The sequence below is a fragment of the Rhododendron vialii genome, chromosome 13a (genome assembly GCF_030253575.1).
Source record: "Rhododendron vialii isolate Sample 1 chromosome 13a, ASM3025357v1".
Lineage (NCBI taxonomy): Eukaryota > Viridiplantae > Streptophyta > Magnoliopsida > Ericales > Ericaceae > Rhododendron > Rhododendron vialii.
Window position 1 is genome coordinate 32,555,140 of NC_080569.1, and position 24,172 is coordinate 32,579,311.

The 24,172-nt window shown below is 39.5% G+C and overlaps 5 protein-coding genes across 10 annotated transcripts; 2 read left to right on the forward strand and 3 right to left on the reverse strand.

Moving 5' to 3' along the window:
- Positions 1 to 2,889: 2,889 nt before the first annotated feature.
- LOC131314592 (increased DNA methylation 3-like) lies at positions 2,890 to 18,043 on the forward strand. 6 transcript variants are annotated; one of them, XM_058343347.1, is made up of 4 exons: positions 2,890 to 3,041; positions 16,006 to 16,095; positions 17,015 to 17,212; positions 17,574 to 18,043. In XM_058343347.1, exons 3-4 carry the CDS (start codon positions 17,044 to 17,046, stop codon positions 17,813 to 17,815), a joined length of 411 nt encoding a protein of 136 aa, XP_058199330.1. In that variant the 5' UTR covers positions 2,890 to 3,041; positions 16,006 to 16,095; positions 17,015 to 17,043; the 3' UTR covers positions 17,816 to 18,043. The 6 variants fall into 6 exon arrangements, with proteins under 6 accessions (XP_058199330.1, XP_058199329.1, XP_058199328.1 ...); XM_058343346.1 differs by having other exon boundaries at positions 2,891 to 3,041; positions 16,959 to 17,212; XM_058343349.1 differs by having other exon boundaries at positions 2,903 to 3,041; positions 16,033 to 16,095; positions 16,958 to 17,212.
- Positions 6,384 to 7,516, reverse strand: LOC131314137 (uncharacterized). The gene is made up of 3 exons (XM_058342631.1): positions 7,276 to 7,516; positions 7,067 to 7,243; positions 6,384 to 6,751 (listed from the first exon to the last, which is right to left on the reverse strand). Exons 1-3 carry the CDS (start codon positions 7,514 to 7,516, stop codon positions 6,384 to 6,386), a joined length of 786 nt encoding a protein of 261 aa, XP_058198614.1.
- Positions 6,645 to 11,132, forward strand: LOC131314589 (uncharacterized). Its single transcript, XM_058343341.1, has 2 exons — positions 6,645 to 10,505; positions 10,820 to 11,132. Exons 1-2 carry the CDS (start codon positions 9,530 to 9,532, stop codon positions 10,852 to 10,854), a joined length of 1,011 nt encoding a protein of 336 aa, XP_058199324.1. The 5' UTR covers positions 6,645 to 9,529; the 3' UTR covers positions 10,855 to 11,132.
- On the reverse strand, positions 7,582 to 9,064 carry LOC131314138 (uncharacterized). The gene is made up of 4 exons (XM_058342632.1): positions 8,975 to 9,064; positions 8,777 to 8,863; positions 7,990 to 8,569; positions 7,582 to 7,874 (listed from the first exon to the last, which is right to left on the reverse strand). The coding sequence occupies exons 1-4, from the start codon at positions 9,062 to 9,064 to the stop codon at positions 7,582 to 7,584; spliced, it is 1,050 nt and encodes a 349-aa protein (XP_058198615.1).
- A 1,551-nt stretch (positions 18,044 to 19,594) lies between the features above and the next one.
- Positions 19,595 to 22,489, reverse strand: LOC131314591 (transcription factor MYB46-like). Its single transcript, XM_058343342.1, has 2 exons — positions 22,113 to 22,489; positions 19,595 to 20,544 (listed from the first exon to the last, which is right to left on the reverse strand). The coding sequence occupies exons 1-2, from the start codon at positions 22,427 to 22,429 to the stop codon at positions 19,935 to 19,937; spliced, it is 927 nt and encodes a 308-aa protein (XP_058199325.1). The 5' UTR covers positions 22,430 to 22,489; the 3' UTR covers positions 19,595 to 19,934.
- Positions 22,490 to 24,172: the final 1,683 nt, after the last annotated feature.

The window sequence follows — 24,172 nt, forward strand, 5'->3', positions numbered from 1 at the left end:
TCGAAGACTACTCCGAGACAACGAAGTGCATGAGCCCACTGAACCAGAAAAGTCTTTGGATGATTCCCCAGGGTTAACTATAATAGTCACAAAGTGGGGGAAGTGACATCTTGACAATGCTTGAAGGGCTGGTGGATTAATCAGACACAAAGACTACTCAGCAACCAGAGACTTTGTTGAGAAAAGCAAGAGAGGAGTGGAGAGGATGTTTTTGCCAGATCGAAAAGGAAAGGAGAATTTTGTGTTCAAGAAATTGCTCTCAACCATCCAAAGGTGCTTTATTGAATCGGATGCGGGGTCGATTACAAAGAATAGTTAGCGTTATTTCGAAGAATTCGCGCTCTGATATTCAGGCTGCACATGCTTATACATATTTTGTAATGACAACCTAAAAGTTTTCTACTTTTATTCCTAAACTTCCCCATGTATTCTTTCCCGAGGTATTCTTTCCTTGTAAAAAATTGTAAAGTCTTCGATTATCGCCTTATCGGACGTTGTTTATATATTCACCTCTATATTGCTATGTGGAATAAGATGACTTTGTTGAGTCACGATGTCGAAAATCACGCAAAATCCCCCGTGAGATACGTGATGCTACGATCCATTATCCACTGACTACATCATTTTGTTCTTTGAACAGAATTTTGAATAGTATAATTTTGCTTTTTTGATCAAGAATATATAGTAGTATAATTTTGTTGTTTGAATAGAATGGATGCAAAAGATTGAGTTGGTGGTCTTTAATGCACCAATTACACATAGCAATTGCCCCTAGTGGTCCACGTCGATCGGATAAAATAATTGGCAGATTTGTCGCTTACTATATGCATGAGATAGTGGAATCCACCTATTACTAGTTTATTCGTGGGAATAGTCATATATCCAAGAATTTTATTTTTCTTAATGCAGGGTGTCCCGGACTAACTTGCGCGCATCTCGGACTAATCCCTACAGCTCCTCCCATAGCCGTTTCACACGCTTATACGTGAGGTTGAGGTAGCCCCAAAAGTAATTGGCAAGAAAAATCAAACCTGAGACTTTAGAATGGAGAAAACACTTAAGTCCCAGGCCAAAATTACAAGGCCAATTTCTGGGTTCATGTATCCAAGACACAAAACTTATACTAATGATAAAAGTGATGAGAATAAATTCTATCTACCACCGGTGTAAAATCCATTTTTTTCACTACCGTTCATTATGGGCCCCACCGAGCGTCTATTATTGTAATTTGAACCGTTCATATTATAAGATCCGCAGTATAGTATTGTCATGCAAAAAATCAGCTTCATCTAAAGTTGATAGATATGTCAAAATTTGAATTTTAGTTTATAAAATGGAAGGTTTGATTTCTGTCAATAATAATAAAGATAAACTGTGCATTTTACAAAGCAAAATTCAATTTTTGATACTCTTATCGATGTCCGATTAAGTTTATTCTTTGTATGGATACACTATTATGTGGGGTCTACAAAATGAACAGTTTAGATCAACAATAAACATACGATAGGACCGAAAAAAGCGGTGGTAAAAAAGTGAAATTTTCTACTGACGGTGGAAATAATTTAATTTCAAAATTGATACACCCAAATTGAGTAATAATGCCTAAATTTAGGTCATGGTGAGACAAGACTCGACACAAACCATGCATTAACTACTGAAGACTGAATGACGAACTTTGCCATTATTTACGTCCGGCATTCCGTTAGTGGTGCTTGGCAACCCCCTTTTCTATTCTCTGTTTTTGTTTGGGGAGTGATTTTCGCACTCCCTGAATTGTTAACCGCACTCGCCAGGGGAATGCGAAAATAATCTGCGGAGATATATGATTTTGCACTCCCCAAGTTGTTAACTTTGAGGAGTGTGGTTAACAATTTGAAGAGTGCGAAAATCATTCCCCCTTGTTTTTGCATAGTAAGATGTTTGGGGCCGATTGGAGAATGCAATACCACCTTGTGATTGGTTCAGTACGGAAGTATTTAGTCTTCCTCATTCAATGTGTGGGTTCAAGTTTTTGTATTGGCTTGGTGAGGCTAAACAAATACGTAGTAGTAAGTTTTTGGCATTTTTTATTTTCTTGAAAAATGCAAGTACGAGTATGTTTTTGTGTGTGAACAATCATATATAACGACCACATATGATGAAATCTTCTACTTCTTGTGCATAATTTACACATTGAGGTTTAAAAAATGAAAGTTACTAATGATTAAATTGAGACTTGTGATGGACTTCATGTATCCCACTTTCGGAGAGAATGCGAATCCTAATTTTTGTGATTGTAGACAAGTTTTTATTTTAGTGATCCCCAGAAATGTCTGAGGTGTTGAAGGAACCCTCTTCCAAGGCCGTCCTTAACAATTTCAGGCATAGAAAAAAAAAAAAAAAACTTCTAACAATGGGGCTATTAACATAATTTTAAAGAAAATTTTAAAAAGATGAACTAACCCTAAACAAACCAAGAATTTAGGAATATTTAAAGCCATACATACACATATTATATATTTTCTACCATAAACAAACATGGCTCCAGATTTTTTCACTAAGTTTTGGAGTTTGAGGCGGCCGACTTTCCGACTTCCTCCTAAGGACGGGCTTATTTTTTCTACTACCACAAAAATCACTACTTCCTTTGACGAGGAGGGAACCCTGTAGTGCACTAATATGGGACCTTTCAAGATCTTATCATCATAAGAAAAACCGTTTATTTGGTAGGGGTGGAAGTTGAAAAGGCCAAAATGTCCTTGGAACGTGGTTTTTTCTCCGTCAAAAAAATGGAACGGAAGGCTACATAGGGGTCAAATTGAAAACACAAGGACTGAAGTGGAATTTGTATGAAAGTCGAAGGGGCATAAGTGAAATTCACTCTTAAAATCGTTTTCCGTAAACACGCTTCGTTTACGATTCACTTGCTGCTTTTTCGTGTTTCAGTTTCGCGCTTCTCTCCTTCTTCGTACCTCGGTTAGGGCTCGAAGTTGCGGCTTCTCTCTCTCTCTCGCGCGCGCTCGCACGAAGTTAGGGCTCCTGTCGAATCGGGCACGAATCTGGTACTCTCTCTCTCTCTCTCTCTCCATACGTGTGTCTATCGTTTTAGTTGTATATACGTGCGGGTTCGTGCACACGTTTGGATCTATCGTTTCTTGCTTCGAGGCAAAATTGTCCTATTGACATCCGTTTCTCGCTAGAATTCTATCTTTTTGTGTTTGGCTGGGTTAGGAAACGAGGAAAACATGATTTGATGTTTGTAAAAATTAGTCACATTTTTTTATTCATTTATGAAAAGAACCAGTTTTTGTTTAGTTACCAATGCAAAAGGAGCTTATATTGGGAATTTCCTTTCCTTTTGGTTCCCTTGACAATTCAAGATCCAAACATGGTAATAAGTTCTTGAGCAGCAGCAGGGGATTGCATTGTTTAAGTTTTGAAGAAGAGCCCAGAGTATGCTAAGTAAATATTTTGCGGAGCAAAGGAGGAGGAGGAACATCTAAAAGAACCAATATAGTTTATGCACTTTAACATTTTGTACGAATATTAATAAGCTACTATACTTCTAGAAGGAGGAAGCTATGGATTATGATTCTGCTGTGCTTGATGTGGTTAATCTGGAGAGAGAGGAATCGTAGACATTTTGACAGGGAGATTAGGCCTTTGTTCAAAATGAAGAGACTTTTGATTACTACATTGTTAAGTTTGGAGTCGAGGGAGTGCAATCCTTCTTTGAGTCAATTCTTTGGCATGTTAGACATCTTTGGCGTATAGAGGGGTGTATAGGGCTTTTTCCCTTGTTTATTCGTTGCTTTCTTTTGTACATGGGCGGTATCCCCTTGATGCTTCTTTGATAAAATTTTATTACTTATAAAAATAAAAAAACTACTGTACTTCCAATTTTACTACGACACACAAATAGGAAGCTATAACAGTTCTCCTGTGATTATAATATTTAGGGTAGTAGATGTTATATGTAAAACAAAAATCAACCAATTTTATAGTTATGCATTTAAGTAAAATATCATCTACACCGAATCTGGTGAACTTCGCCTAGTGCTGTTTTTATCTTTGCACTGCTAGCCCCAAGCCCGTATAAAGGAGGATTGTTGTAGGTAGAAGGCCACTGTTAGACTAAGGCCTTGTTTGTTTCGAGGAATTAGCACATCATCGAAATTAGGTGGATTTACCATGGCTGGATTTCAAGATCATCAGTGTTGTACCGAATGCTATGAATGCAAGCTAAGAACAAAAAAGAGAAAACTAAACAAGAAATCACAAGAGACATAAGATATACGTGGTTCCCCAAGATGGGTACGTCCACGGGCGAGGAGAGAGAGGATTACTAATAAACGCGGAGAAGAGATACAAAGAACCGGCTGTAATTCGTAACTCTAGAAAGGCCGCAATATGAGAGAAAGGCCACCCAAAAGATAATTCCTAGAAGTCCCCCAAAAGCGCTATTTATAGTAGGCTACAAAAACGGGAACAACATAATTAACCAATGTGGGACAAACGAATTCTAGGCATTCCCAACAATCAGGAGGTGGTTAAGGGTGGTTGGATGAGAATGGTTATTGAAATTGGCAAGAATGTTGTATGAGTTCTAAGCTAGGGTCTGGAAGGTTGAGAGTTCTCTCAGGCCAAACAATTTGTAGTGTCAGGAGGCTTTTATCAATGGTCGCAACATTTTAGATTTGGTGTTAAGTGCCGATTAGGTGGTTGAAGGGTATAGGTGTCAGGGATGTGCTTGAGGTGTATGTGGAGAAAGCATATGATCCTGCTAAATGGGAATCCTTGGATTTTGTTTTGGAAAGAAAGTGCATTCCGAGAGATTGAGAAAGTGGATCAGAATGTGTTACTTTTTCTGCCTTTCTTATTTTGCGGGACGTTCTTTTAACATAATTGTAAATGGGAATGGAAGCTGGGTAAAAATGTCCAGCGCTTGAAGGGATTGACGCAAGGCGGTTCTTTATCCCCATTTCTAGTTACCATCATGGTGGATGGGTTCAGTAGAGTGGTTGATTTAAGAGGAGAATGGTGGATGTCTTTTCGATGGGCAAAAATTTGGTTTAATGACTTCCTTACTATTCCTAGATGATACCATTTTCTTGTCATCTTGTGACGAAGGAAGACTATAAAATTTTCTTTCCATCGAAGTGTTTGAGATGGTTTTGTGGCTTAAGGTTAATTTTAGGGAGAGGTTGTTGGTTGGAATCAACGTGGCACATGATCGACTGAATATTCTGGAACAGGTAATGCCGTAATGGGTTGTTCATTTGAGACTTTACCTAGAAAATATTAGATGTTCCTTCCGGAAAACCCTAAAGTTGAGGAGTTTTGGGCTCCCGTGCTGCAGAGATTAAAGTGTTGTATAGGTGGATAAAAGCTTAATCTCTAAGGGGGGTTAGATTCACTTATTCCAATCTGTCCTATCGAATATTCTGATTTACTACCTCTCCTTGATGAGAATTCCAACAAGGATTGCTATTAAAATTGATTAAATCCAATAGAAAGATTTTGTGGGAAGTTAGCAGGGAAGGCAAGATGAATCATTTGATTAGTTGGGGTGGTTTTTCCATTCGCAAGTGTAAGGGATATCTTAGTTGGGAAACATCATGGAGAAGAATGTTGCTTTGCTAGGCGAGCGCTTGTGGCTTCCCAAGGGAACGTGAGTCCTTACGGAATGCTGAGCGCTAAAAAAAATGAAAAAACCATGTAAGGACTTAACATAATGCGTGGGACTCAGTTGTAGTGGAACAGGGGACTTATTGTTCTCCATGGAAGTTCATTTGGTTTCCATTGATGTGTAATAACCAATGTTTTTCACTCACCTGTTTTTCAAGAAGCCAAATGGATGTTGATTGCCAATATCTTGTGATCACTTGTGTCCAAGGTATGGACCCCACTTAAAGTACAAACTAATGCTTTTTATGGAGACCATTAAGGTGTGCTAGTGTTTTAAATGGCGAAAGGCACAGAGGTGCAACGGTCCCCTGGGGCTTTAGCGTAAGATGTGACACGCGCTTTATTTACGCGAAGCGCAAAAAAAAAAAATTCTTCGCAACGAGGCAAATTTTATTAGAACAAGTTTTCAACACAAACACTTGTAAAACTTTCAAATGTCATAAAACATAACATGTCAATGGTAAACGAAAGTTCCAAACACTAAACATAACATATCATCCATGAAAATCTAACATAATAATGTTTAGCCTTAGAGACATAACAAAAGGATTAAAGGCAATAAAATCTAGAGGCATGCATAGGCATTAATCATCATTCTCAGAACCAAGAACTTCCATCTTTTTTATCATCATCATCTAATGATTTTGATTTATATCCTTTCACATCTTCTTCCTCCTCATCATCCGTCTCCCATTCTTCCTCTTCATTCTCCTCGTCTATAAGAGATGTCTTTCCTCTTGAAGCCTTAGCCTTTGGAGTTGGTTTGCCATTTTCGCGATAGGTGTTGAGTCTGATGATTTTGAACTTGATGCTCTAGTTGTTTTCCTTGGTTCTTCGGCTCTAGAAGCTAAAGCAACATCATCCCAATTCAAATCATCACCATCACCATCACCATCACCCTCAAACACAAACTTTTCCTCCATCGTCCCAACCAACCATTCATTGCTCTCATCAATATCTTTCAAGGATATGGGATCAATGCAATCACGTTTGAGGTATCGCCGTTCCAATGCTTTGTTGTACTTAACAAATACCAAATCATTGAGACACTTTTGAGCTAGTCTATTCCTTTTTTTGTGTGAATCTGCATTAACAATTAATTATAAAAAGGACTTAAATTCATGATCATACATAACTAAAGGAAGTCAATGAATGCACTTGATTATCATATACTCACATGGTCAAAGACACTCCAATTACGCTCGCATCCTGAGGAACTACAAGTAAGACTAAGAACTTTGATGGCAAATTTTTGCAAGTCGGGAGTGTCATGACCAAATGAGACCCAACAGTCAGTTGCACACCATGGAATATAGATATTGGAAAACATTGTTAAAGTGCAACTCTTAGGACTTAAATTAGTTATTAGATTAAGGTTAACATGGTGTGATGGTGATACCTGGTGCCCTTGTACCTCTTTGCTTTATTGCCATTGGGTTACCGAAGAGTCCTTCAGCTCTCTCATACTTCATCAAGTTGGCACAAACAAGGTCTTGTGTATCATTATTGGGAATCAACTTTGTGATACATTTGTATAGGCCTCCAATGACTTCTGGAACTTTACAAGCCTCTGGATCTTTGTAAAAAAATTCAGGATTTAAGTAAAACCAGCTGCATGCAAAGGCCGATGCAATTGGACATCCCACCTCTTGTCGATTATCTTAAAGACCTCATCATACATCTCCCTATTTTGATTGAAGGAATTTACAATAGTTTCTTTAGCCTGATCCATAGCCTCATAAATGTATCCCATTGGAGGCTTGACTTCTCCATCAACCAATCTAAGTACCTTAACAAGTGGGGATGTGAATTTGAGGGCAAGGAGCACATTCCTCCAAAATGAGGCCATCAACATGACTTTTTCTACATGTTGTCCTTGTTGCTCTTTTGCCCATTTGCTATTGGTCCACTTCTCTAAGTAAACATCTTCCTTAAGTTTCCCTTTTGTTCATAAACCCTTTGTAAAGTCAAAAAAGCGGTTGCAAACCGAGTTTTTGCCGGCTTAATGAGCTCCTTCCTCTGGGTAAATTGCCTCATCATATTCAACAAAGAGGGTCGATTATAAATATAATCATGCATCATTATTGCCCTTTCCCAAGTTGTCTTCAAATTTGGTAACTTGAAAATGTCTTCTAACATCAAGTCCAAGCAATGGGCAGCACACGGAGACCAAAACAAGTGAGGTCGTTTTGCCTCCAACAACCTCCCTGGTAATTGTTATAAATAAGTGGTGTTAGAAGTTAGAACTAGAATAATAAGTTATTTTCAATTGTTCATAACTTCAAGTAAGTAACACAACCAAATAGCAAATTAAATTCTCACCTGCCACCACATTTGCTGCGGCACTATCCGTAACAATTTGAACCACGTTTGCTTCTTCAATATGTTCCACCCACCCATCAAGCAATTCATATATTATTTCTGCATCCTTTACAAATCTAGACGCATCCATAGATTTAAGAAACATGGTCCCTCTCGGAGAATTCACCAAAAGATTCATCAATATTCTATTTCTCCTATCAGTCCACCCATCGCTCATTAGCGTACACCCGTATTGTTCTTGGTCTTTTTTGTCCTTCTCCATCAACTTGATAACATGTTCCACCTCTTTTTTTAGAAGAGGAACTCGCACTTGATGATAAGTTGGTGGGGGCAAACCCGGACCATATTGCCCAAGAGCCTCTGTCATTGGCGCAAAACTATCATTGTTCACAACATTTAGAGGTATCCCACAATCATATATCCACCTTGCAATAGCCTGATGAGCCCGGTCTTTCAATAGTTTCTTATGTGGTTCATTCTCATCAATTTTTGGTTGTCTGCCCTTGGCTTTTCTATTTTCCACCACCACCTCTAGTTTAGGAGTGTAGTAAGTGTCGAGAGGCCCTATGGTTCTTGGTTTCTGTTAAGCTATGGGTTTGTATGTAATTAGTTGTAGTTTACATTTAATCTCTTATGTAAGTAGATTAGGAGATAAGGGTCTAATGTGTAATTACTATTTACATTTGTATAAGTATCACGTAATGAGAAAATAACCCTATTCTTTTGGGTTCCCAATTCTATATCATCGTTTACATGGTATCAGAGCTATATGCTCCTGGCGACTTACCTTGTTGAACCAGACATCGATTAAACACCGATGTGAGTGGCTGGGTTTCACGTTGATCTCTATTCGTCTTCCAGCCACCAGCGATCTCTGTTAGGACTCAAAATCAACTGGGTCTTCTCCGATTCAGAGCACCAACGTATACCTGGAGCTATCTTCAGTCGTCGATCATCATCGTTCATCGTCATCCAACGACCTTACTTGAACAAGATCTATTCTACGATCTCCGACGACCATCCTTGAAGTCGTTCGACCTCCGATGACCACTTTCCGACGCTGTACAGCTTGCATTTGCCTCTAACGACCTCTGTATGCTTTCGAAATCCACTGGATAACCACGTACAGGTGTGTTTTTTTGGGTTTCGAACTGTCCAAGATCCTTTTTTCCAGTTTTTTGAGACTGGGTATGTTGATTTCAAGCTCGTATTGTCTGGGTCTGTTGATTTCCAGCTTGTACAGGTTCAAATAGGTCACGTTTGAGTTTGTTTGAGTTTGTTACGGCTCCATTTGTTGATTTGGGGTTTGATTTAGGTTTGATCATCCTCTGTCTTTTGCAATTAGGCTTTTTTTTTTTGTTGCTGTTCTGCTGTTAAAATGTCAGAGGATAAACAAAAGGCTTCCGCTAATACAAATGATGAATTGAGTCGTGTAGGGACTCTAGATAATTTTTCTCTGGATATTTGTCATATTATGTTGGATGGTACCAACTATTTGATTTAGTCTCGTACTTTTACCTTGGCTATTGAGGCCAAAGGGATGTCAGAATTCATTGAGGGCCCTGTTACTCCACCTGTTGAGGCGGTCGAACTCAAAAAGTTTAAATCTCGGAAATCGTTAGTCATGACCTGGTTGTTTAACTCTATGAGAGCTGATATTCGCTATACTTTCCTGCTGCTTGATTCTCCACATCAGATTTGGACTATTGCAGCCCAGACCTATTCTCAGCAAGGTAATGATGCACAATGTTTTGAGTTGAGGAAGAGGCTCCGTACATTGGAGCAAGATCATCGTTCTGTTGCCATGTATTTTGTTGACTTGAGTGGAGCTTGGGGGGAATTTGATTATTATCAGGGCTTTCAGGCTGTTTGTGCTGTGGATGCTACTAATTGGCTAAAAAGGATGGAGAAAGAGCGTGTTTATGACTTTCTTGCTGGTCTTGATATGGAGCTTGATCCGATTAGAGTGCAGGTGTTGGGTCGTGTTCCGTTTCCATCCTTAGGAGAGGCCTATTCTATTGTTCAGCAGGAGGAGAGTAGAAGAGGTGCTGTGTTGCACCTTTCTATTTCTGATCGTTCTGCCTTGGTTGCTACTCCTCAGGGTCATTTTGGTTCTGATAGTGGGCCTATCCTCCAGGGTGGTAAGTCCCAGTCTGGTACTAGCAGCGGACCTCCTGATCGTGCGTCACTCCAATGTGATTATTACCACAACAATGGTCATACTAGGGATTTTTGTTGGAAGCTACATGGCAAGCTCTTTCGTGGGCGCGGGGGTGGACGTGGTAGCCATGGCCGTGGTCTGGTGCGTTCTCGAGCCCAGGCCCACGTTTCGGAGTCTACAGTTGGCACCTTGCTTGATTCTGGGCTTAGTTCTGGGACTCAGGCGTCATCTGATCAAGTTGGTGGTTTCTCTCAGGGGGAGATACAAACTCTCAGGCGCTTTATGGCTCGGGCTGATTCTCCATCTACTATAGCTTCTACAGCAGCTCCTACTTCATCCTATTTTGCTCATACAGGTATCCCAGCTAGTGCATTTACTGCCTCTTCTGCTATTCCTTGGATTATAGATTCTGGTGCCTCAGATCATATGACTGGGTATTCCTCTGTGTTTGATTCTTACTCTACTTGTTCTGATAAGAATAAGGTCCGAATAGCAGATGGGTCATTCTCTGCTATCTCAGGGAAGGGTTCCGTTCGCTATTCTCCCTCTATTTCTCTCTCTTCAGTTTTACATATTCCCAACTTTGCCACTAATCTTCTGTCTGTTAGTAGCCTTGCACGTTCTGCAAATTGTTCCGTAACATTTTTTCCTACTCATTGTGTCTTTCAGGAACTGGATACGGGGAAGGTGATTGGCAGTGGTAAATCACACGGTGGCCTCTATTTTTTGGAGTCTGCCCCTTGTCCACCCATGTCATGTGGTCTTGCTCTGCAAGCAGATACGGGTGCAGCTCTTACGATGTTACATCAGTGGCACCGTAGATTGGGTCATCCCTCCTTTGGAATTTTAGAGAAACTTTTTCCTAATTTAATAAGGCATTGTCATAGGAGTCAGTTTTTTTGTGAAGCTTGTGAGTTTGGGAAATATAAACATTCTTCTTATGCACCTATTAATAAACGGAGTGCGTCTCCTTTTACAGTTATCCATTCTGATGTTTGGGGTCCTTCCCCTGTTATCTCTCTTAAAGGTTTTCGGTGGTTTATCACTTTTATTGACTGTTATTCTCGTGTTATTTGGGTGTATTTACTTAAGTCAAAAAGTGACGTCTTTTCTTGTTTTAAATCCTTTTATGCCATGGTACGCACCCAATTTGATACGAATATTAAAATTCTCCGTAGTGACAATGAGACTGAGTATACAGATAGGAATTTTAGGGCATTCCTTGAAGAAAATGACATTCTTTATCAGACGACTTGTGTTAACACTCCACAACAAAATGGAGTTGCTGAACGCAAGAATCGTCATCTTGCTGAGGTAGCTCGCTCTCTTTTATTCACCATGAATGTTCCCAAATTTTTTTGGGGATAGGCGATTTTGATTGCTACTTATCTTATCAACCGTATGCCATCTAGTGTTCTCCAGTTCAAAACACCTATTGAGTGTCTTCCTCACAGTTCTCGTGTCACTACTCTCCCACCGCGGGTGTTTGGTTGTGTGTGTTTTGTTCATACTCCTCATCCTTCTGGGGGCAAGTTAGGTCCTAAAGCCCATAAGTGTGTCTTCATTGGGTACTCTCCTACCCAGAAGGGTTATAAATGTTATGATCCTCACTCTAGAAAGTTTTGTCTCTATGGATGTTACTTTTTGGGAAACAATGTCCTTTTACTCTCCTTCCACTCTATCTCTTCAGGGGGAGCATCGGCAAGAAGAGATGAAGGAGGAAGAGATGTTTACCTCTTTTTATAATCATGGTGAGGGGGAGAGAAAACAATCTAGAGAAGAACCAATATCTGCTGAAGGAGCAACTGATGACATTGGGGACAATATTGGGGAACTACCACAACGGCTGAATGGGTCTAACTTAAAGACCTACATTAGATAGAAGAAAGGAAAGTCCTCATGTGTAATACCACCTTGTCAATTACAATCCCCTGCTCCAGTTCCAGATTCCTTAGCTGACTTATCTGGTAATGAATCTTCTCCTATTGAACCTCTCTTTATTGAGTCTGATAATCTTCCTATTGCTCTTCGGAAAGGCGTTAGGTCATGTACTCAACATCCTATCTCTCAATTTGTCTCTTATGATCGTTTATCTCCTTCGTACCATGCTTTTGTTTCGTCTCTTTCTTCTATATGTATTTCACAGAATTGACAGGATGCATTCATAATACCCAAGTGGAAAGGAGCTATGGTAGAAGAGATGACAGTTTTGAAAAAGAATGGCACTTGGGAGCTAGTATCACTTCCAGGAGGAAAGAAATCAGTAGGATGCAAGTGGGTTTTCACTGTTAAGCAGAATGCAGATGGTCCAGTTGAGAGATACAAGGCGAGACTTGTTGCCAAGGGTTTTACTCAAACCTATGGAATTGACTATGAGGAGATGTTTGCACCAGTAGCAAAGATGAACACTGTGCGAGCTCTGCTTTCTTGTGCTCCCAATTTGAATTGGCCTCTTCATCAGTTTGATGTGAAAAATGCATTCTTCCATGGTGAGTTAGCAGAGGAGGTGTATATGGACATACCACCAGGTTTCTCTTCCTCTGAGGCTGAAAGGAAGGTACGTAGATTGAAGAAGGCCCTATATGGGTTGAAGCAATCACTTAGAACGTGGTTTGGCAAATTTTCCAAGGCTATGTTGGGGTTTGGATACAAACAGAGCCATGCAGATCATACTATGTTCATCAGGGGAGGTGCTGGTAAGATTGCTGTCATTATTGTGTATGTTGATGATATAATAATGACAGGTAATGATATGAATGAAATTCTTAATCTCAAATCTAGTTTGGCTCAAGAATTCGAGATTAAGGATTTGGGATCACTAAGATACTTTCTTGGCATGGAAGTGGCAAGGTCTGATAGAGGTATTTTTATCTCCTAACGGAAGTATATACTTGATCTTTTGGAAGAAACAAGTATGTTGGGCTGTAAACTTGAAAATTCTCCTATTGAGGCGAATCACCATCTTAGTGGCAATGTGGGGGAGTGCACTGACAAAGAGAGGTATCAGCGACTTGTGGGTCGACTGATATACTTAGCTCACACTCAACCAGATGTTACTTATGCAGTGAGCGTTGTTAGTCAGTTTATGCATTATCCTCGTGCTTTGCATCTGGATGCAGTTTATTGTATCTTGAGGTACCTCAAATCAGCTCTAGGAAAGGGAATTTTGTTCTCTAATCATGGTCACCTGCTATTGGAGACATTTACTGATGCTGACTGGGCTGGTTCTGTGGATGATAGACGCTCTACTTCTGGCTATTGTATTTTCGTTGGGGAAAATTTGGTTACTTGGCGAAGTAAAAGCAATCAGTGGTTGTCAGGTCTAGTGCAGAAGCTGAGTACAGAGCTATGGCTCAGGGCGTTTGTGAGCTCTTATGGCTCCAAACTGTGTTACGTGATTTGGGAATTGCTGATAATGGTCCTATGAAACTCTATTGTGACAATAAAGCTGCCATCAATATTGCTCATAATCATGTTCAACATGACAGAATGAAGCATATAGAGATTGACAGGCACTTCTCAAGGAGAAGCTGAGGGCGGATTTGATATGTATGCCTTTTGTGAGATCTGAAGATCAACTGGTTGACATATTCACAAAAGGGCTTGGTAGCAAGAGTTTCCACCCCAATGTGTTCAAGTTGGGCTTGATTGATATCTTCGCACCAATTTGAGGGGGAGTGTTAAGTTATGGGTTTGTATGTAATTAGTTGTAGTTTACATTTAATCTCTTATGTAAGTAGATTAGGAGAGAAGGGTCTAATGTGTAATTACTATTTACATTTGTATAAGTATAACGTAATGAGAAAATAACCACATTCTTTTGGGTTCCCAATTCTATATCATCGTTTACAATTTCTTAGGCTTAGAATGAATAGATGTGGAGGTCGTGCTTCCGTGAGTAGAAGATTTCTTAGAACGGGGATTGGATTCAACAATATGATCGTCAATGTCATAATCATCATCATTCATTGCATCATCAAAATCTGGTATAGACTTAACTTGACTCTTTGCTTCATTCCTTTTACGTATAAACTCCATCATCTCCTCTCTAACCTCAAGTGGGCATCGGCGACATGCCGCCGTATCCTTTTAGCTCCTCCTGCAAGGTGTTGCTTGATTCTTGACACACCCCCATTTTTCACTTCGTTACAAAAAATACATTTCAACTTGGTATTATTGTGTGGATCAACCTTTTCGCAATACTTCCAACCAGGGTCCTTTTTACTAGAATTTTCAGATGTCATCTACAATTAACAAGTACAAATAAATACAACAAACTAAACAAATACTTTAAACAGAGCTGGAAACAAAAAAAAAAAGCAGGTGAGCCGTGATTGGAAAAAGAAAAAAAGAAAAGGGGGGGTCATGTGACTGGAAAAAAAAGAAAAGAAGATGGGGGGAGGGGTTCCTGTGACTGGAAACAAAAAGAAAAAGAAAAGGGGGTCGGGGGTCCTGTCCTGGACAGACTCGGTGAAAATAACAAGAAGAGGAGGAAGAAGAAGGTGAGAGGAGGAGGAGGAAGAAGAAGAAGAAGAAGTGAGAAGGTGAGAGGAGGGGGAGGAGGAAAAAGAAGAAGAAGTTATCCGGAGTCGACGATCAGAGAGGGAGAGGGAGAGGGAGAGGGAGACCAGAGAAGAAGAAGCTAGGTCCGACCGTCCGAGACTCTAAATCGTCGAAGAGGCTGTTGCTCAGCTGCTCGATCTGGTTTGTCGATCGAATAGGGCTCATCGATTTAAAGGAAGAAAAATTATTCAGTGCATCGCGAACCTGAGATCGATTTTTACCTCACAGCAAAAAGCGCGCGCCTTGGCGCCTTTCTTGCGCCTTTGTGTTCCGCGCTATAGCACACAGTTCCTTGCGCAATCCTTGCGCTGCGCCTCGCACCATAGCGCGCGCCTCACGCACTTTTTAAAACACTGAGGTGTGCCATTTCTCTTGGATATCACCTTTGTTTCAATGTTTTAAAGCCAGACTGGACTAGGCGGTTCAACCTGTTGGCCTGTTGACTGACCAGCTTTTTGGGCCGGACTAACCACTGAAGCCGCTTTGAAAACAAAGCACGTGTAAAACTGCTTGAAAACCAGCACTCAGCGGGAACCCTTTGCAGTCAAGGGAACCGGCTAGGGCTTAGTTGCAGGATCCTTCTAAAATGGGTGCGCTCCCTAGACGGGAGCTCGAATCGGCGCTCCTAAGATGAGAGCTTGACGGGAGCTCGCTCCTAACTGAGATGAGAGCTTATCGGGCCGTTAAGGCAATTATTCTCTTACTTTTAAGGGAGTTATTCCATTGTGGAAATAATAATATGAGAATCATATTAGTCAAGAAGTTTTGCAAATTGAGAATTATATAACTTCCAATAATTACACTTTAAGATTGGGAAATTTTTTAGTATCACTTTTCCTTTAATGGTTAAGTATTTTATATACATATTTTTATATAATCTATATACGCTCCTAACCTTAGGAGCTTCTAGGTGCCTTCGCTCCCCCACACCCACTTCCGCTCCCGCCCCCGCTTCGTGCTACTAAGGGCTAGGGTCTCTAACCTAGACAAAATGCTAGCTGTCAGTGCCATCGGGCACTAAACTGGCCACATTTATGCGGTAGATACGTAACATACGTTGATACCTACACCCTTGCTCCATTATATGTAGCAAATGTGCTTTCGTTCTCTCTTTGTTGTCTGATGTGGACTAAAGGATTTGAGATTCTCAATGTTTTTCATTCTTCCATTGGTTTTTGAAAACCCGTCAGGCTGAGTGTATTACACAATCTATGATTCTTGGGAATTATGTTTGTAATATGCAAAAAAAAAAAAAAAAATTGTTTATGCATTATATTCAATGTATGCATTAGGTAATTATGACGTCGTGGTTTAACCAGAGTTGGCCCCTGTTCGAAGCAGTGACCTGCCCGCAGTCCTTTTTCCGGTCCATCCAATTTCAGGTTTTCAAGACATTACTTTCTTTTAGTTGAAAAATCATGTTTCTTAATCCGACATTTCTGCTGCCCCCATTTGCAGTGCAATTGAACATAATAGGCTGTCTTGCTTGTGGTTATATCTGCTGTCCTCCTGTTGCTGTTTTTTATTTTATTTTATTTTAATTAATTAATTAATATTATTATTATTATTATTATTATTATTTATTATTATTTTTTTTGGTGGGGGAGTGGGTTGAAAAGTTTATGTTTGGGTAATCTGGTTTGACCCTTTCTCATTCAGTATGTTGGACCACCTAAACATATGTAGTCGACAGTAGCAGTTCTTGACCATTTTTCTCACGGTTTCAATTCATGAATGTCGAATTTGATCTGTTTAAGTTAGAGCCTGTCTGAATAAACTGTTCAAGAAGTTATTATGGTTCTACAGTTGGATATCTTTGAAGGAATAACATTCTTTGCATTTGTATGATTAGTCTAGTTGTCATTGCGAGTTTTTAGGGGGAGGATTTGTATACTTGCTCATTTTAGATGAGTAAATACTTGGTTTGAAGATGAACGGAACTCTGAGCATTTATCCTGGTTATCCTTTTGAATTGGTTGTCCTGTTTTTTTTTTTTTTTTTACGATGTACTAATCAACGCAACTATAGGCAGGATCAAATTTGGAAAGTGTTTCTATAATCACAATCCCTATATTCTAGTTTGTTTGACTGCCTGAATTTTTTTTGTGTGCTTGACTAAATGTAGAGACTTTAAATCCTATATGCTAAACAAATATGTAAGCATCGCATTTCAACTTTTGATAACTATCTTGTCATGCATTGTTGTCCACGCACTAAAATTTGATTTCCATGTCTAATTTGTAGAAAGCCATCATCTCCACTTGCCCAAAAAGAGTTGATAGATAATTTCTGAATATTGAGCTCAAGTAATTGCAAACCACATTTGAAACATGAATATGGGAGGAAGTGTCGTTTCTGAGCAATTGAAGCCAGCTGTAACTTTGACGGGAACTGCTAAGGAAGGGAGTGGTGGGCCTCCAATTGGTGTGGTAGACATTGGTGAAAGCGAAAGGTCCTACCTATGTCGGGTCACCCTGCCAGGTCTCCGGAACAATGAGAGTAAGTTCCATATATTTTCCAACATTGTCCAGAATTGAACATCTGGTTTGTTATTTCAACCCTCCAAGAGCACCACTCGTGCAGAGAACTATGTTATGTGTTGCACGTGACAAGCGGTGAAGTACTATTTGAAACATTAAAAACATCAGACAAGTACTAAATGGTAGCTGCAACTGCAAATGGTTTTAAGAAAATGCATGCCCATGCTAATTTTGTAATTAAACCAAACTGAACTAAGGCTTATGTTGTAAATCATGCGGGCCTGGCTACGTTAATTCCCCACCCCCCCACACCCCCCCCCCCCCCCCCCCATTCTGCTTTGTTAGGGACGCACTAGGAGTGTTTATTTTTGTCGTGGCAGGTAATATCAATTGTGAAATCCAGAGGGATGGAAAAGTACATATTCATGGAGTCGTGACTGGTGGAGTTTTGAAAGATCCGTGGACTACGTATGAGATGAAAGTGCAGGAACTATGTCCGCCTGGACGGTTCTCCATGTCCTTCAATTTGCCCGGACCTGTTGACCCCCGACTCGCTTCCCCCAATTTCAGGTCTGATGGCATCCTCGAAATCGTTGTATCTAAGCCAGTGTCTTCAGCTTGATCATTGTTTGTGGCCTAATCGTTTTCTCGTACTGTTGAATTTTCCTACAAGGCTGCTTGAAGGAGCTCTGAAACTTGGATAAATACTGGTCTCCTTGCCTTGTCTTTTAGAGAACATTGATCTTGTGTTTCATTTATCTAGTAGGCATGATAGTGCGTTGTTAGTTTTGAACCACCTATTGGAAGGACCCTTTTTGTAATGTGCATGGCTCATTGATCTTGTGCACCACCTGAAGGAATGGAGGGAGAGAGGGAGGAACAGAAAGTGGTTCTCTCTCTCTCTCTCTCTCTCTCTCTCTCTCTCTCTCTCTCTCTCTTCCAGTGAAATCGATGGACTTGGGGGGACTGCTCTCCCTCGTTCTAAGGCGTTAAGGAGAGCCCCAAGACCCCAATGTTTGCAGCCCCCCCAAGTCCTTTAATCTTTTGCGAGCTGGGTTTGCTTCGGTTTGTAGATTTTGTTTCTCTTGCTGATTAAAACAAACTCAAGCATATACACAAAGAACTTTGAAAGTCTTCACTCCCTCCTCGCTAACTTCAGAGGGAGCAATTATTCGCAGTTTGTGATTGAAGAAATTGTGATCATCAATTTGATTGTCATCTCTCTCTCTCTCTCTCTCTCTCTCTCATTGTATAACATACGTAATCATTCGTCACCATATCATTATCGAAGATAATATCCCACATATTTGTTAGTTATGGCATGTTAAAAATCTAAAGTAGGAATGATTTATATAAGCACTCACTTGATCTATGATTCGACTGAACGTGGTCACCTATTTTTGTTCTCACGTCACTAATAATTCCTGAGTCATTTTCAGAGCATGCTATCTCTGTTCACTTTTTTAAACCATGTTCTTCATTAACAGCTATGTTTTTTTTTTCTTTTTAATCTTTCAATTTTCCATAATTGGGTATCTATCTGGACTTGTAAAATTAAGGATCGGGCAAACCTCTAGAAGATCCAAAAGTTTTTTTTGATGGTGATAACTTGATCAAGAATTTCTCTTCGTGAGCAATTCAGATTGAGACCTTAATTACTGGCAAGGTGAGAGTCCAACTTGCTAATTTGAGAGTGTTTTATTGGCGGTAGCAGCCTCTTTGGATGGAATGATTTCATGAGAAAAGAAAAGAAAGGGTTGTGATTTCTAGTCAAATAACTCATTTGAATTGACTATTTTGGTGAGAAATGGAGAGAAAAGTACAAGAATAAAATTTTTTTATTGGCTCCTCTTTCTCACCTAATTTCACTAAAAATGGTATTAAGATTTAGTGAGAAATAACTCCCCTTTCTTATCTCATCATTTCTCACCATCCAAATCCAAATGAGCTGTAAGAGTCCAATCCGAGGATTTGATAGTAAACTTTGTATTTGTTGTCATGTTCACGCTCAACCTATCCTAGCTTGTGTTGATATCTCTAGACATGATAACAATTAGAGGTTGAAGGAATTATGATTATAATTGGATTCCTACCACTCATCATTTAGGCTAACTAACTCGTATACAAAAATTCAAGAAATCCACATTACAATCAAGAGCAAGCTGACTTTGAACTCTTCATTTGTCATTCACTTTCCAAGTGACATCTCAACTAAATTAAGTGATTAACCCCCATTAGAAGAAACAATGATCTTCCACAAATCGTAAAATGATGCTAAGCAATCACTCTTATAAACATATAAACAATGAGAGAGAGAGAGAGAGAGAGAGAGAGAGAGAGAGAGAGAGAGAGAGAGAGAGAGAGAGAGAGAGACTTTCAATAACTTCATCAACACATGGTATTGTCCATTCTTGTAGAAAAGTAAAATTTACCAACTAATCTTTATGTCCCTCTCTGCTTTGTGGGACTATAATTTGACAATCTCTCTTCGCAGGTAGAGTGGGTATTACAGTATTGTATAAAAATACATGCATACATACAAGAAAATTACATGTCTACATTTACATATTTGTGTATCATATGACCTTTATTTCTCTACAATCCAAGGTTTGAGATCCCTCCAATGGACAAAACAACCAAAAGGGTAATACCCAAAAAAAAAAAAAAAAATTAAAAATCCTTATTTTTCTCACATATTGAGTTTTCTTTCTAATCAAAGAAGAAAAAAAAGGGAGGCCAAATTATTCACCTTGAATATCAAGAAAAGGGAAGGATGAAACATCTTTCATCAACTCCTCCAAGTCCCATTCCCCCATTTTTAGGTCTTCTCCTTGGAAACAAGTTCCAAATCCTTCCATCGTCTCCACTTTGCTTATATTATTGAGAGGGTTGTAATTGTAATTGTTTCTATCAATAATATTCTTGTTCTCACCATTTGCTCCAATGGCTATACTTTCCAAAGGAGGGAAAAACATCTCTCCATTTTGCCCAAACATTCCGTTACTCCCAAAACATCCATCACCATCCATTCCAACTTGTGGCATGAATGTTGGCACATTGAAGTATCCATTGCCACCAATCATGGGGATTTGATCAATTGCCCGTGCGGCCGACGACGACGAAGAGGACGACGACGTGTTCATGAACATGGCCATCATGTTATTATGGTCTTGCATGGCCATGATCCCTTGCATTACATCTAGGGGCTCCAAAGACGAATCGCTAGCGTTTGGCGACGGTGTTGGCGATGACGACGACGTGTTCTTGAGCCTCTTTTTTATTGTTGAGTTCCAGAAGTTCTTTATCTCATTGTCGGTTCGTCCGGGCAAGCGCGCGGCAATCTGAGACCACCTTATAAAGAGAGAAGAAAAAAAAAAAGTTAGTTAGAATTATTAGAATAGAAGAGGGTAAAGGAAAGGTGTTTTCTTTTCGTAAATATACACAACAGGGTTATGCATGGAAGATTTGATTTCCTAAAACAGTAACGGTCTTGCTATTGTCAGCCCACTGGGCTGACGATAAACACACTAAAAGACAAGAAAAACACGTATTTCTGTGCACTTTTACATCCTTTAACACATATTCACACACCTACTATCGTCAGCCCATTGGGCTGATTTTAGAATTTTCCAAACAGTAAATATATGTGGGCTGTGGAGTGACTTCAATTCAAAGAGGAGACGTAGACACAAATTGATGGCACTGACGTCATTTTCCCCTTTAGTCCACTGTACTACCAAAACATTTGAAATCACTATATTAATCTACGAGATAAAGTTTTCCACGGACGCTCTGTGAACAGATTGTTCACTTGTTCACGGAGCTGCGCAATTACAATCGTCTGTTTCGGTATTGGACGGTCAGAATTAAAAAAAAAAACTATTCGCGCGAAGAGTTAAACTCTTCGCGCGAATAGTTTTTTTTTTTTACAATTCGGACCGTTCAATACACTTTGAACGCATGCGATTTGGCTCTGTAAACGCGAATACACGGAAAGGTCCATAAATAATTTTTTTTTATTAATCTACTCATATATGCGTATATAGTTTGTTTGTATTTGTTTATATACCTTGACCAATTGGTGTACCTACACAAAATGGGAAAAAAAAAACTTTACAAGGCATGAAATTCTGTGCCGAAAATTCATGTGTCTCTGTGCCGAGTGACTTTCCGGCCGCTGGATTTAAAACATAAAAAAGAAAAATCACACAATCTAATGGCCGGAAAACCCCTTGGCACAGAGATTTAGGATTTTCGGGACAGACGAGATCGGACGCTATCGCTTCATTGCGTATGGATGTCCATGCAAAAATAGCGAGCTATAGTCTTAGCCAAATGAGCTTTCATACTGGTGTGTAAATATATACACCACAAGAGGAAGAACTCATAACGGTCTGCTTCATGAAAATTAAAGTGTCACATTGCATATATAGCTCTAAGGAGCTTAGCGTAACATGGAAGCATGAAAGTTATTCTGAACAAATATTATTACCGTGAATGACCTGCTTGACGAGCTTTATAAAATGCACGATTCCAATTTTGTTGTAGGTCGGAAAGATTAGCAAAAGTCCCAAACTAGACAACAAACAAGACTTCAAACTAGACGCCAAACAAGACTTCATCCGTTCGATACATATGGTCGTACGACTAACACCAAATTCGTTTAACTATTCAAAAAACTGAAAAATATGCAGAGAGAGAGAGAGAGAGACCTTTCATGACATTGTCCGTACATAGGCGTACGGCCAGTTCCAATAGCGCTCGACATTATATTTTGGTACGAAAACTAAAAATCGACTTTGTCCGATGCACAGTCAACGTATAGCCATTGCCAATACGCATCACCATAACACTATTCAAAAATCAGAGAGAGAGAGAGAGAGAGAGAGAGAGAGAGAGAGAGAGAGAGAGAGTGGTACCTGTTACCAAGAAGGGAATGCAAATGGAGGATAAGGTCTTCTTCTTGAGGGGAGAAAGCTCCTCTCTTGAGATCAGGCCTCAGGTAGTTAATCCAACGGAGCCGACAGCTCTTCCCACACCTGAGGAGGCCAGCATTTCTCGCCACGTCGCTCCAACACCCCAGCTGTCCGTTGCTCCTCACCATGTAGTTCATCAGCTTCTCGTCTTCCTCCGGCGACCACAACCCTTTCCTCAATTTTGTGCCATTACTATTATTACTATTGTTGCTGTTACTGCCATTGTTGTTGTTTTTCCCACATAGATCTGGCTTCCTCATTGTATATATATTATATAACCTCTCTCTCTCTCTCTCTATCCTCTCTCTCTCTCTCTCTCTCTCTCTCTCTGATCCAAATGCCTTGGAAGCCTGTTCTCTTTCTCTCCCAACTGTTTTTTGGTGTAAAGGACTGAGGCTAGACTTTATATATAGAGAGAGACTAGTTGAGTATATATTACTTCAATAAATAAGAATAAGTACATGAATGTACAGTAGGCTTCTGTTTAAAACGGAAAAAAATGTACAAGGGTCCTATAAAAGGGTCATGAGATATATGCAACTTTATAACAAGTGGAGCAGCTTAATTTGTAGTAGTACTTTGGACCTGTAATTGCCCTTTTTTTTGGACATAAGTTCTTGATGAGAATAATGCACCAGTTGAAATTATAAGTCATTTTAATCACCTTGGGTGTGTTATATGAGCTGTGTGTATACTACATGTGGGTTTTCTACTGCCGTCCATTATGGACCCCGTCATGAGTTTATTTTTATAATCTGAACCTTTCATCTTATAAGGCCTATAGTGTAGTTTATTCATGCAAAAAATTAGCTTGATTAGATATCGATAAATCAATCAAAAGTTTAATCTTAGTTTATAAAATGAACAGATTGACCGTCTATTTTATAAACCAAAATTTAAATTTTGATACACCTATCGATGTCCGGTGAATCTAATTTTTTGAATTTGAATCCTACTCTGCGAGCCTTATAAAATGAACGGTTCAGATCGACAATTACATTGTGAGGCCCAAAATGATGGTGGTGGAAAGCCCATAGTTTCCGCCACCGGTGGAAGGAATTTAATCTCTTTGTACAAAGATTCATAACATCAAGACAAAGACCCCACATTATCCATGTAATGATTTCAAGGTTAATATTATCAATTTATGTGCCAATATTCCTTAGACAAAGTGTGTATTGTAGCATTTTCCTAACGTTTTTCTTTGTTTTTTCTATCGGTTGTAGGGTAATAGCTACACAATTCGACTTGCATTTATTGGCAGTATTGGTTTAATTTTCTTGTAGCATATTAGCCATGATAAAATCAAGTACTTGTCATATCCTATTTTTATTCGTTTTCGATCTCTTGAGATCTTTTGCTCATTATAATATTTGCATTAGCCTAACGATAATGATGATGGTGATGGTTGTGGGCTTTGCTTAGAAGTGGGGAGAGAGAGAGAGAGAGAGAGAGAGAGAGAGAGAGAGAGAGAGAGAGAGAGAGAGAGAGAGAGAGAGAGAGAGAGAGAGAGAGAGAGAGAGAGAGAGAGAGAGATGGGGTTGGTTGATGGGTCGAGTAGGGAAAACGGTTTGGAGGGGGACCTGCGTAGTATGCAGCATATGAGAGAGAGAGAGAGAGAGAGAGAGAGAGAGAGAGAGAGAGGGGAGGTGTTCTTGTCTTTGACTCCATACATTGCCTTTTTTTTTTTCCTTTAGTAAATGTTTCGTCATTCACAAGGTAATGATTATTAGCAGTATACATTAGGAAACATGTTTTCCCTCCATTATTTTCTATTTGTGGTGGGTACGAATGATTAAGAACGTGAAAAAACATAAAGGTTATTTTGGAGTAACTAAGACAAGAAGATATTTGCTTCCACCATACATAATCTCCTCTCTTGCACCCACACGTGTATTTGAAGATAAGAGAAAAGATTATTACACTAGTATTAACTTCTTCTTTTCTTAATTTCTCTAACCGATAACAGATGATATTATAACTTTAATCAAAGATTACATATA